The sequence below is a fragment of the Ruditapes philippinarum genome, unplaced genomic scaffold (assembly GCF_026571515.1).
Source record: "Ruditapes philippinarum isolate M1 unplaced genomic scaffold, ASM2657151v2 ctg2754_1_1_1_1, whole genome shotgun sequence".
Taxonomy (NCBI): Eukaryota; Metazoa; Mollusca; class Bivalvia; order Venerida; family Veneridae; genus Ruditapes; species Ruditapes philippinarum.
Window position 1 is genome coordinate 73,936 of NW_026865902.1, and position 14,503 is coordinate 88,438.

The following is a 14,503-nucleotide window of genomic DNA, read 5'->3' on the forward strand; positions in this document are numbered from 1 at the left end:
ACAAAATGTCTAAATTCACAACAACTTAAAAACATTATAAATGCAATTACCGTTACAAATCAATTACTTTGTGTCAAAAGTAATTGATTACTATTTCTAGAATTGAAATCATCATAACAGATTTGTTTGTTCCTTTTTTTTTACAAATATTATTACCCCAAGTCAAACTAAACTCTAAACAATTGAAAACATTAACATTATTATAATAACTATTACAATTCAATTACTTCATGTCAAATGTAAAAGTAATTGATTACTATTTCTGCAATTGAAATTATTTTCATCATTACAGATGCTATATTTTTTCTTACAATTCTGTTATTCCTGGACAAAATGTTAATATAAACTCTAATATAATTTAAAACATTATTACAACAGTATTTAATAACTAAAATACAGTAACAAATGAATAACAACCTCTTCCAATTTATTTGCTATCTTGAGTATTTAATAAATCACTATCTTGTATTTTTGTATTTGTAAGTTTGTAATGACCTTTTGTTCTAAAGGATTGCAGTATTTCAAAATAATCATAAACAAATTCTCTTTGGTAAAGTGGCTTTATTTAATCAGTCAAGTAATACGACTGTTCATAAAAGTAATTTCAACCAATTAATTAGCTTTGCCGCTCTTGACAAATTTTATTTTGTAAATTCTTACTACTGAACACTTGAATATGCTTGATTTAAATTGTTAATGAACACAATTAGTAAGACAAGTATATCCAACCTATGGCCTGTTAGCCTATAATACTTACATTTTTTTCTCTCACATTTTTGTTTTGACATTTGCAATAAATCATTTTATCTGCAATTTATTTTCTTCCATAAAAAGAATACAGAATCTACATTGTATAGTACAATATAAATGTCAAAAATCAGCATTTATTCTTTTAACAAGTAATTTAAATTTATTAGATTATAGTCCAGTACGCTCTTTTGTACCCTCACAGTTTTGACAGTGAAATGGTTAAAACATGTAACTATAACATACCACCTAATACCATCAAAAATGTTTTTTTGATTTTTTTTATTGCTCATTAAGATTCATAACTCCCATTCCCTCATATCCCAAATAATAAACATGACTGGCAATTGCAGTTGTATAAATAAGTGTATAAGTATGGAAAGCCCTGGTCTAAAAGATAAATTATAATATTAGTGTTCTCGATCGTCCATGAGATTTTTGTCCTATATTTACGGCCTGGCTCATTGGGCCCACTCAAGGGCAGATAACTCAACTAATAACTAAACAAGATTCATTCCTTGATCACTTTCCATTCTTTGTTTCCAGAAATATTGCTGTTTTCCGGCCCGAGGAAGGACAAAGAAGAAGGCCGGTTCCCAGGAAGCAAGTACCTACAAAATAAATGTACATCTGTTTTAAAATTTTGTCAACAATTCAATTATTGTGTGAATCGACCTTACAAACATGTAGTATAATAGGGAACGATCTGAGATAAGCATCGTATACGTCACTGATAAGAGACCTATTCTAAAAATAGCCACATATCGATAACTTTCGGACAAGGAAACTGGTTAATCTACATGTAGATTATACAACATGTAATAGTTAAGAATACTTTTATTCACATTTCTCTCAATGGAAATGATGTCCTGGAGTTAAATTTGCGTAACAGCAATGATTGACATGGTTAAAACCATCAGAAAATAAAGATGATATGGTGAAGAAAGAACTAACTTTCGGGGGCAAGTACTTTCCCCTGCATGTCAATGATTGAGAAATAATGCGGCGCTTGGCAATTTGTTTTCACTGTTTATCAAAATTAAAACTAGTGATATGAATGGTATGATTTTAAGAAATGGGGACTAAAAATGAAAGAGTATCTTTCTGGTCCCAGGTTATAACGTACAAAATTTTGTTTCTAGTAAAAATACGCAGATTGGAGAAGTCATGACTATCCCACCCAAAATTTGCTACGAGTATTTCGATTATGATTAATACTAATTCTTTAATAATTTTAGAATAAGCAACTCTGCATTTCCTATTTTAACTAATAAAAAATGGCCGATTCTAGTACTTATGTTTCTCAGAGAAATAATGTATACCGTACCATGCATGGCTTGCAATGTATATTTAAACTGAATTGATCATAATTATTGAGGTCCGTGATTTACCATAACACTGTTTACGTATAGACAATAAATACATTTGTTTTTTTATTTTAAATGTCTCACACAAAAATTTTGTTGTTAAAAATCATCGCCAATTACTGGTGCATTTTTTAAACTTTGTTTTATGACAAGGTGTAAAGATGTATATAGAGGGCCAGAGCAGATTGTGACATATGTTTAAATTTAACTTTAAAAAAGTAAAGTGTGTAGTTGTCCCTTATCTTTTCACACTAAATTCCATTTCCAACTTGTTTGCATTCTACAATTTCTTGAAATATTGCATGTAAACACAGTAAATATACACTGATTAACATCATGTATAATGTGTACTCCCTAATCCCTTGTCCGAAAGTCAGTACAGGTGATGTAGTGGTGATTAGGTAAAATCTATTTTTAGAACAGTGTTACCTTCAGATCGAAGGCTATTGCACAATGTGCCATATTTATATAACCTAAATATTTGTGGGATATACCTTCATTTAGCTCTCAAGTACTTATTTTTGCACACTTCAGAGAATTAACCTCACTTACTTTTGATATATAACCTCACTTACTTTTGATATATAACCTCACTTACTTTTAATATATAACCTCACTTACTTCAGAGATATTCCCCATTGTGGCTGAGGGGTTTCATTTAAATGTTGAGGCATCAGAATTGAAAGAACCTTATATCCCTATGTGATCATAAGAGGCGCATGTATAGGTTCGAATTACTGGAGTCTATGTGTCTCTTAGCTCCAGCATGTGAGGTTTTGACCCCTGGTGTTGCTTTTAGCCAAAATCATATTTCCTGTTATTTCTGCCATATGACCTAAATTGTGCTGGTGCACTGTTAAACCAACCAACCAAAAAACCAACCAACCATACAACCACCAACTTACAAACCAAACAAACAAACAAACAAAATAACTTACTCCTGAGCAGCTTCAATGAGATTTTCTTTTGTAACACCAAATAGCTGGTTCCTGGCTTCTTGCCTCATTCCATCAGAAATATTGGACAGAAATAATGTGGAACCAATCTGACCTGGGGGAACTGGCTTATCAGACTGAAACAACAACAACAATTTTTGTTACTTATTGAATTGACATACAGTAAATATTGCAAAAAACCCTAATTGTTAGACACTTATTGGTTAACATAATAGTATCTGTCATATGTTGCAGTTTGAATGGGAATATCTTCCCGAAGGGACCTACCTAGGGACAAGTTCCCGAGGGACGGATATTCTGATCCGAACAGCAAACATACATATGTCAGATATCTTTTCTTGCATATTCTAACATATTTTAAACTCTTTACCTTAATAAAAACAATTTTCCATGGAAATTAATGTCATTACACCTGCATATGAAATTACAACTTCATTCATAACGGAAAAATTATGTCATCCTAAACGTGCCATTGTACAGCACGCAACTCATTTAGGGCACCCCCATGCCAGACAAAATTTCCTGCATGAATAAAACTAATGGAAACGCCAGTCTAATATGCAAGAAGATTTGTTCTAAAATGCTTGCAACTCATGATACCAGATACAAAACTAGTGGGCACCTTAGTCTATAAATCCACCTTCTTCAAGCTAACTAGATGGTTTCTTCACATGCAAATCACATGTTTTTCTTTCGTTCATATCAAGTTTGTTTTTCTAAAGGGGCCTTTAGCTTTTCTAAAGGTAAAATATGTTATTTTTAAACAAATTGTTTCGTATAATTGTGAAATCAAAAGAATTCAGGTGGAAAATGAAATTTGCGCTAAAATGATAAAATACATAAACAATAAGTAAACCCCTCGATATTTCTTATCTTAAGGTCCACTCTATATAATTATATAAATAAGTAAAGTGGATGATTCCTTTCTCAATCTTCTATTTTTAGAAACGAACATCACTGGCGCTTCATAAATAGCTCTCGGAATGCTGTTGTGAAGAAGGCTTAACAGTGATATGATGCACTTTTTCAAGATAAATTTACTGAAATACTTAGTTTGTAACAACGTTACAGAATTATTTTTTTCTCTTTGCCGCTACAATCTACCTGTTGAAACACCGCAATTTTAGCCTCATCCACGTCTGTATCACTAAAGTCACCATTTGCTGCCCATTGTATTGACCTATCAAATACTTCCAATGTTTCCATGGAATTAGGGTCTCTGGAAAAAAATATTGAATAAACGATCTTACTCAAATTGATGTTGGTGGCGTTGATCTGCAGTCAGATACATTTGTACATAGAAAATACAAGCAGTGAAAACAATACAATTATCACATTATTATAGAACCTTTCAAGCCACTATATGTGTCTTTTATTTAACATTCACCACACTAAAGGGACTTGCCTATCTTTTGATCCTGGATAAAACCATTCATCATTTTTAGGGAAATATTTCAATTAATAAATACTGACTGAATAGAAAACAGTTTAGACCATGATAAGATGACATGCATTTGCTGGCTAATCTTGGTCTGAACTGGTTGAATAAATATGTTTGTTTGATTGGGTTTTACATCACACCAACACAGTATAGGTCATATGGCGACGTTCCAGCTTTACTGGTAGAGGAAGACCTCAGGTGCCCTTCCGTGCATTATTTCAGGTATGAACGGGCACCTGAGTAGAACCACCGACGTTCCGTAAGCTAGCTGAGGATAGCTTACACACATGAAAGAATCCAAAGTCCCTGTCAGGATTCAAACCCACAGCGGTGAGCGGCAAGTGGTTTGAAGTCAATAACCTTAACCTTTCGGCCACAGACACCCTGCTTCATTAAATTAATGGATAGAATCCGTTGCCTTTATCAGGCTAATGGTTGAGAAGTTGTGATACTATAAAACTGACCTGTAAGAGAAGAAACTCAGGATTCCATTTGAACAGGTAGCACCGCCTCCATAAGCCCCGCCTTTTTCTCGGATTTCTCTGTGTAGGAATTTCCATGACAACAATCTAGACAACACCCTCAGTCTGAAAAAAAAGATACATAGTTACCTAATAATTTTTTTTTCAAAAATAAAAATATACAGACATAAGTTACTATTGTTGTGTATAAATTTTTTATGATAACAATATAAATTAAGTCCTAGACAAAATACCGTAGAAAATACAATATACCACGGTTTTACAGCCAACACTACAAACTGCTAAATGAATGCAGTGTATTATGTTTTACAGTCATAAAGCATCCGATATGGCAGTGGCACATTATCTATTCGCTTGTTTCCTTGGATTTTGAGTAACATTGGCACTGTAAAGGTGATACAATGACCTTCAAGCTTTGCTGGTCGACATAGATCTAACATATCCCTTCCTGCATTATTTCAGGCATGAGCAGGCACCTTAGTAAAACTATTGACCTTCATTTACCTCACATGAAAGAATCCCAAGTAACTGTTGGGATTTTGAACCCACAGCTATGGGGACTTTAACTGGTTGGCTAGTGGTACATTATACTCCTGAGTTTTCCTGCTCTCCTGTTCTTGTATAGTTTAATTCTGTACACAAAGCCAATCAAGGTCTCTTGATTTTACAGTTAGACAATGGCTGGATTTGTGTGTCCCTTTTCATGCATTACTTTCTGTATACTGTTTATAATTTTCATATCTCTACCATGTAAAACAAGTCTTCTACCACTTAAAACAAGTCTAAACATTCCTGGTACAAATAAACATAGGACATGAAACAACAATGAGGGTGTAAAAAGTATTGCCTTACTTCAGGAAAACTGAGATTGTGAATGTGCTTTGCTCCAATTGCGAAACAGCGCACAACTTATGACTTATACCTTATGTTAGTGAATATTGTACCTTTTATGATTTAATCACAAGACCTGTAACTTAGGAATAATTTTTTTCCCTGTAGTAAGAACTATGTTTGATTAAAATTGTCATTATTTATGAAGAAATCAAATATGTACAATTGTATTCTTCTCTCAATGGAGGCAAAAATGCTGCTTGCCGATACCTCAAAATTTATGTAATGAACTACCTCGTTATGAAATTCCGAAAACAAAAATAGGAAATCATGATACTCTTAAATTATTTACGTACGATGCAAAGTCTGTGTGGGTGTATGGAACTATTTTCACACTTTTACTCATGTAGTTCACTGAGAAAGGTAGCTCAATTTGGGTCTTCTGACTTTTTGCTTCAAATTTAGTTACCTGAAAAAAGAACAACAAAAAAGTGTACAATAGGTTTTACTTTCTATTTTAGACTTGTTGGGTAAAAGGACCTATTCCTAATTGCTGTAAAGTTCTCTCCCATACACATTCCCTAAAACTGTATCAATAGTTATTCAAAACTCTCAATTTACTTGTTGTTGCTTTTATTTTTTCCAAACATTACTTCTTTATATCTGAAAACTTTTCTTCTGGGCAAATCCAATTTGCTTGCAACATAAGTAGTTTTTTCTTTGCTCCAATATCGAGAAAAATAGAAAAAAAAAATTATCTTCTATTATCAGTTTGAAAGCTTTCTAAAATTTAAATTACTATCTTATTTTGTATGAAATCTTGCAGATTTTGTAGCATTAAAGGCATTAAATCACTTGAACATGAGTTTTACCTTCATATACAGTAAAGGGTTTACTGACATCATTGGTCACTTTCAGGAATACTTTCCTTACATGTGTAGTGTAGGGTTTTACTAACATACATGTATACAGTTTAGGGTTTTAGTTACACATGTAGGGTTTCACTTCCAGTATCAGATTTTACTTACATGTGTAGTGTGGGGTTTTACTTACATACATGTATACAGTAAAGGGTTTTATCACATATCATATACATGCTGATTTTGCGACTGATTAAAAGTATTTCACCGCCGTGCATATATTTTGATGTGATGTCATTTGAATTATACAAACATAGCATAAAAACGCGCTTAATGTTAGTGTTACACTATAGTCAATGAAAAATGATCCTTTTATACTTTAAATGTCTTTTATTTTTTGGATATGTGATAAATAGAATATAATATTCGTGTAAGTTCAATATTAAATTTATCAAACTTTTGAATTTTAAAACAAATAGAGCCCCTCCGTTATTCCCAACCTTTTTTCAATAAATTCGTTTGAATTACACTAAATTTAGGTATCCTTTTTTTCTTTTTTTAATACACTTTTTTTTTGTGGATTTTACATACATTTTATAAAAATTTTATTACAGTTTAGGGGTGGGGTTTTACAAAATGATGCTCTGGTTTTCTATGACCATGTAATGAGTTTATAAACTCCTCCACCTTCTCCAGTGCAGTGGGCATGAAGTCAGGTGTGGCATTTATACACAGTCTATAAAAATAAAAATTATACACAGTCTATAAAAATAAAAATTATACACAGTCTATAAAAATTATACACAGTCTAATGAGTCTATACAAATAAAAATATACACAGTCTATAAAAATAAAACATTTTGTTTATAAAAGCAAATTTATTATGAATTTTAACAAGGTCATAATCAGCTCATGAAAACACAGTACATTTAGTAAGTAAGTAAGTTAGTAAGTAAAGGCTTTATTTATCAAGGCTACACATTTGGTTCCCCAATCTTCCATGTGGGCCTCTAAGAAAAACATAATTTACAATATATACAACTACAATACCACAATAATATGGCAACAAACGTGTGACACAATGTGCATTGAAATTATCAGAACAAGAAATACAGTATTGTTAATATTTACAATCCATTCATTTTTAATTGCCGTAGTGGTATTTGAAAGTAAACAGTAAGAACTACTTTCATTTGAGAACTTCTGTGACCCTGTGTTGCGTGATAATAACACGCGAAATATTTACTATAAGCTGGTTTAGTTATCCCTCTTTCGTATTGTTAGGCCTTTTGTAACTTCATTGTATACGTCAACTGGTAGTCCAAATAATAAGCCGTGAAAAACGTTATTTAACATGTTATATTTATCATTGTAAAATGTAAAATATCAGAATAATTAAGGAAAACATGAAATACCTTACGTTATAGATCTTTTAATTAGGACTAGTCACGGAAAGAAATTTTGTCACAAAATTGAGACCGATTCATGAGTCGAAGTCCCGATGTGTCGAAGCTTTTACGCAAGTCCCTTCAACTTACCAAAGTTCTACTGTACTTTAGCAAAAGTTCAACTGTATCATGAACTTATCGTAATTAAACAATTCTTCATACTTACTTCAAATTGTTTTTGTTGAGTATTTCATGTCCAAGTTCAATTAAATGTTCCATTATTTTTGAATTATCCTCTAACTCTGCAACTCTTTTCATTACAGATGCCTGGAAAAAACACACCTGAAAATTACTTTATGCTTCCTGTAGTTTCTTCAGTACAATTAAAGATCCTGTAACTCAATTTTTTTTATAGTTTTATATCATAAATACATGTATAATGCTCAAATGAAGATTTATCAATATTGTAAGTTCCAAAACGCATTATTTGTAAAGATACTACCGAATTTACATTTCATGTTAATAAAGGGAGGTAATTTGAAATTTATTTTCTATAAAGTCAAATTTTTCAATAAGAAATGAATGCATATCTTAAATGATTACATAAAATTTGGGCAAATATCTGCAGTACATATTTTACATAATATTATTCTTCAATGTTTGAAAATTGTTTTAGAAGCATAATTATATACATGTATAAAATTTCACTTAAGTGTGGTTACAACCTCAATTACAGCATACAGGATCTTTAACAAATAACCTGCTAAATTTACTACAAGTGGTATAAAGTTTAAGTTTATTCTTTGAACAACAAGTATGATATTTCACCTGTGTAACACCACTGAACTGTTCACTGAGTTGTGAAGCAGGTGTCAGAGATGACGCAGAGTGTATCATGGCGTAGTTGTGACCAGCATTAGACAGGCCTGCCGCTAACTCTGCCGCAGACATTTTGATCAGTGTCTGAAGGCGACCACTGTCACGTACATTTGACCTGAAATAGAAAACATCATTATAGTTTTGACCTGAAAAGAAATGTTAATTTGACTCGCCACTGTAAACATTATGTTAATTTAATCTGAAAAAAAGTAAAAATGTTAATTTGCCCTAATAAACGTTACTTCATATTAAATGCACCTGATAAAGTAAACATCATGTTAAATTGACATGATTTAAACTATACATCATGTTAATTTTACCTGATAAAGTAAACATCATGTTAATTTCTTGGCCTCCAAGAACAAAAATCTATTGCACAAACAACCCCTCCCACTCATCAAAGCCAAGCCTTAAACCTGATACTTAACTCTTTAGTCACACACCTTAAAGGCCCATTAAGCCCAAGAAATGCTTTTATTTTAATTTCTCAATAGCTTTTTATTTTTGGTGTACTTTTATTAGTTTTTAAAAAGTTACTTATTGGCCAATTGCATGAACCATCTTTTTTCTTCTATAGCTTTTTGGCAATTAGAACAGTTATAGTGATTATAAAGTATTTCGTATGGAAGTGAAAATACTTCTTTGTTTACATTTTTCTACTGTTATGACAAATGATTTTCACTTTAAGCGCCATCGTCTTCAGATAACAAGCATCTAATGAGTCCTAAATCCATTATTTAAACAATAATAAATTTCATGTTTTACCCTTTTTAAAGAAGTGAAAATTTATCAAATTGTGAGGCATAATGTACCTTTAAAATAAGCTCTCTAATCTAATCCTTTATGCACCTACAATATACTTTTTTTTCACTCGCATTCAGCCCACTAACACTTAAATTTCATCCTGACATTCTCCAGCCCTTACAAAACAATTACCTGTCAAATATTTCTGTCCACAGATCTAACATTCTATCAAAATTTCCTTCCAGGCAGTAGGATGAAAAATGGACACCCTGAAAAAAGAATGATTGTGAACAAAAGGTGTCCTACGATTGCTAAGAAGATGTATTTATAAAGGCTTTCCTTTTTGTTCAAAAATTGTAAAAGTGAATTGCCGAGTAAGGTGATAATTTTCTAAGTTTTGAAATACTGGTCCCAGTAAGGTTAATGATTAGTCAATGGCACAGTCAGAAACGTTTTATTTAATATCAAGTCATTATGACAGGGTTAGAGTCATTTGGCGACTTTCCAGCATGACTGGTGAAGGAAGACCTCAGGTGTTTTTCGTGTAGTATTTTAAGGCAGGGTTCGTACAGACATCCAATGCCAAAATTCAAGGACTTTTTAAGCACTATTTAAGCACGTTTTCCCATTTTTCAAGCACATTTGTTGCACATATACCGACACAATCTTCAAAATATGATGGATAGTTTGTTATCATTTTTTGTTGAATACACATTTTCTGACATTATACAAGAACAACAAAGGGTGCATCAAATACAGATTAGTTCAAAACAACTGCAATTTGTCCACTTACTGTTACCTTGAGTAAACATTTCATTGATTTTGATACTAAATTGGATCTTTTTTTATTTTGTTAACCGTTGATTTTTATCAAAACTATGTCATTCTGTGATTCAAATATTTTCAAGCACATTTTTATCAAATTTAAGCACTTTTTAAGAACTTTTCAAAAGAGTAATCAAATTCAAGGACTTTTTTAAACACTTTTTTACATTTTTAAGCACTTTTTAAGAAAGAGACTCAAATTTAAGCACTTTTTAAGACTGTACGAACCCTGTAAGGGACAAAGAGGCACCTGAGCAGAACTTTTAACATTTTATAGGCTAGCTGAATAGCTTCTTCACATGAAACAATTCAGTCTCTGTCAGGATTCAAACCCACAGCAGAGCGGGAGAAATGATCTACAGTCACTTCAAAAGAATTTACCTAACTGTTATTATACAGTAGTTCTAGTTCTTAGAATTTACCCTAGCAAACACTGTCATTTTATAAATAAAGTCCAGACAGCAAAAGGATTATAGAATTTTAATATCTAAAAGTTTTTTCTAAATTTTCTTTTTTAAAACCAACTTTTAGCTCTTATGACCTTCTTATGCGTCAGACTTGAACCATCTATATAACTTTAGTTATAGAAAATTGCTGGCATTCTTAGCCACGCGTTCACAGAAATAAAAATGAAGCTTACGTAAATTGAAACTTAAAATGGAAGTTGTTGCTATTGCAGCTATTAGATAAAGATGTCAAGACAGTAAAAAAAATACACAAGACTAAATCAAAATGACACCATACCTGGTCATAGCCCAGTGAGTCAGAGGGGTCTGGTGACACCAGAGTCTGGGCATTAAGACCACCTGTGTACAACTCTATCTGATGTGAGAGCTGTTTATAGTCGTAGATACCTGCACCCATTCTGGAAAAAAAATATCAACAAGATTTCAACAGAAAATATTGATTATTTTTCGGTGCTGGATAATGTAGAATTTTCCTTAGTTCAAAAAGGGACATAATTCTGTCAAAATGCAGGTTTGAGTTATTGGCCTTAGAAAGTGACCTTGTATTATGCTCTTAAATAAGTGTGTGAAGTTCCAACACATTACCTTCAGTAGTTTAGGAGATACCAACTTGAAAGTAAAAACTTAACCAAAGTGTTACGGCAACTACAACACCCAGATGAGTACAATAGGTCTTCCCTATTCCACAAATAGTTGAGCTCAAAACACTCTTGAATAATCTACAGTAAATGAGAAGGTTCAAATATCATGAAAGAATTGTTGACAGCAAATTTTGCATGATTTCCTTGTTTATTAAATATATAAAATAACTACACTGAATGTACTTTCCATTTTGAATACTGTATTGAAATACTTTATAATATAAACTGCACAGTTTTGTTTTTTTGTTATTTTTTGTTTGTTTTTGTTTTAGTTTCTTCTCATTTTTTTTTCAAAGTAGTTATTGAATTTTTTTTTATGTCTTACTTAGTGATGATATTTGTGAACAGTGGTACATAGATCTTCATCTCTTCTGGTACTTGGTCAAGGAATGACACCATTTTGATATACGCCACTTGGTTTGTCGGCTGTGCACTGTATTGAACAGGAATTCCATCTGAAATATAACGCAAAATAAATCATATTTGGCAGATTTTTTTTACCATCTGATTTTGCTTACAAACCTGAGATAAACAATTTATTTTTGAATGTTCTGTACTTTAATTTTTGTCTAGAAATGAATTGTAAAAATATTTCTATTTTAATGCATGAAGTTTCTTATGTCCTAAAAATTTCTAATTTTCAGTCAGACAAGTTGCAACACATTTTCCTAATTCCAGCAAATTTATGACAATTTGCAATATCTTCTCCAATCCTATTAAATTTTATTTTATTAATTGCCATATTTTCACCAAACTCACCAAATTTAATACAATTTATGGCACTTTTCATCGCACAAACATAATAAACATTGTATTAATAATTAATTCAGATTATTTGCAATACATTTTTCCAGATTCCTAAAATTTCGAAAACTTGGGCCTAAAATAAAATATTGTTTGTTTCCTCTCCCACTACCTACCCACAAAAATCACAGCTACCATGAAAAATTTATAGCCTTAGCAAAAGATTTAAATTTTTTTTTTACTAAACATGGATAATGTTGAATAAATCTTTGAAATTATGGTTCTAAATTTTAAACTTTTCTAAACAGATGCTGAGCATTCACAATTAGTTTTGAATTTGCTATAATTTTAGACAGAAAAAAAATTTGGATAAAAAAAAATACTCTATCTACCTAACTAGCCTACCCAAACTGGCATGGGTCGAGAGAGGAGAAACAAAAATAATTTAAAGGCTGGCCCTGCTCTACATGTTTATTTTCCCCTAATGCAATCACCATAAAGATCATTTTCTAACACATTTTTTCCTTATTAATAATTATAGTCCCTAAATGATTAAAAAAGTATTTTTTAATCAAATGTCTGTACTAAAAAAACAGCCATCTATATGCCTATTCTTTTACACATACCAAATTCAGTAGATTCTGTTGGCTCTAACACAATTTTCTTGTCAATTTCATTCAGTCTGATACATGGCAAACAAGACAAATCCTCTACAGCATTCTGTGTTGTCTGTAGCTCTTTACCTGTCAGTGTACAAAAAATATGTCCTTATTTGGTTTTTGCAATTATGCTCCGGATGAAGGCAGTTAGCCACTTTAAATTCACCAACGCAAAAATTCAGCCGCCCAATTGTTGCTAGGCAAAAACTGTCAATTTAAGTTTTTCAGTACAAAGGAACTGCTGGTTACTTCTGTGCATGGTAGAGCAGATGTACAGTGTGAATGACAGTATAAAGGATTTTCATGATCAATGACAAAGAAAAATGACCTATAGTCTATACAGTTTGTGCAACAAACCTGGGTCAGCCAATTCACAGTCCAACCCTCTACCAATAGAGCTTACCAGGTGGTGCCGTGTCATGTCGTAAAGGAATCTGTCCATTATTAAGACCAAAGTCTAAATGTTGATTATAAATATATGCTAAAACCTACTGGACTCAAACCATACTTGGGGAAAAGTATTAGTTTATGATAAACATATTTATGACTTTGTCAAACAGAGCGTAGGATTTCCACCCCTCATGAATACATCATTTATGAATTTTCAGACACATGTTTTTATAATAACATGTTTATCCCCTTACCTTACCTGTGCAAAGGTTAATGATGATGTATCAACAATGAAAGTTTGACAAAAAAAGACCACTCAGGTCTATGTAAGAAATGACAAAGATTAACTAATTCTTCCTCAGTCAATGATATGGTAAAATGGACTTAATATTCTGAAATTGGAGTAATATTTTAAGGGATTTCAAATTATAGTGTATGTTTTATTTCAATAGTTGGACTCAAAAAATCTCTATTTTGGAACTTAATGTATAAAGATTTACAAAAAAATCTCTGATGCTGGGACAGTTCTTTAATAAACCTGCAAGATAACTACTGATAAACAAACCTACCTAATTCAAATATCTTCTCTTTATCTGTATCACTAAGTTTTTGTATACATGACCGGAGTTTATCTTGTTCTTTCGTCTTTCTTTTCTCATCATATTCCTCATCAGGACTCATTACAACTGTAAGTCTGTGAGAGTTATCCTATAAAATATACAGTCAAACGTGTATTTAGTAAATGAAATAAGCAACCTACCTCGAATTGTGATGATTATTTTAACAAGAGCCATGTCAACATAGTCATCCCCCGCCGAATGTGTTTGCTCATTGGAAGAATGTATATGTAGTAGAGCAGAATAACTCCATTTTAAGAGGTCTTTTGGTAATGAAAACTGATGCTATAGTGATTACAGATTTGAAACCTATGTGAATACTGATGGCTGAAAATAAAAAAGGGGCAATAACTGGAAAAAATAATGCAGAGTAGGTTAATCATTCTTGTGTGCTGCATTCCTCCTCAGTAAAATCTATCCACCTATGAAGTTTCAAGTTGATACCTTCAAATACTTTTTGAGAAA

At 31.9% G+C, this 14,503-nt stretch overlaps 1 protein-coding gene across 1 annotated transcript; it reads right to left on the reverse strand.

Annotated features, from left to right (window-relative positions):
- LOC132730695 (presequence protease, mitochondrial-like) lies at positions 1-14,129 on the reverse strand (the record flags this gene model as incomplete). Its single annotated transcript, XM_060716673.1, has 14 exons — positions 1-1,358; positions 3,053-3,186; positions 4,175-4,289; positions 4,976-5,098; positions 6,181-6,293; positions 6,853-6,872; positions 7,308-7,420; positions 8,299-8,399; positions 8,901-9,066; positions 9,888-9,964; positions 11,265-11,385; positions 11,954-12,083; positions 12,999-13,115; positions 13,991-14,129. Coding segments are annotated over 14 exons (1,569 nt in total), but the record flags the coding sequence as incomplete, so codon positions are not given.
- Between the last annotated feature and the right edge of the window lie 374 nt (positions 14,130-14,503).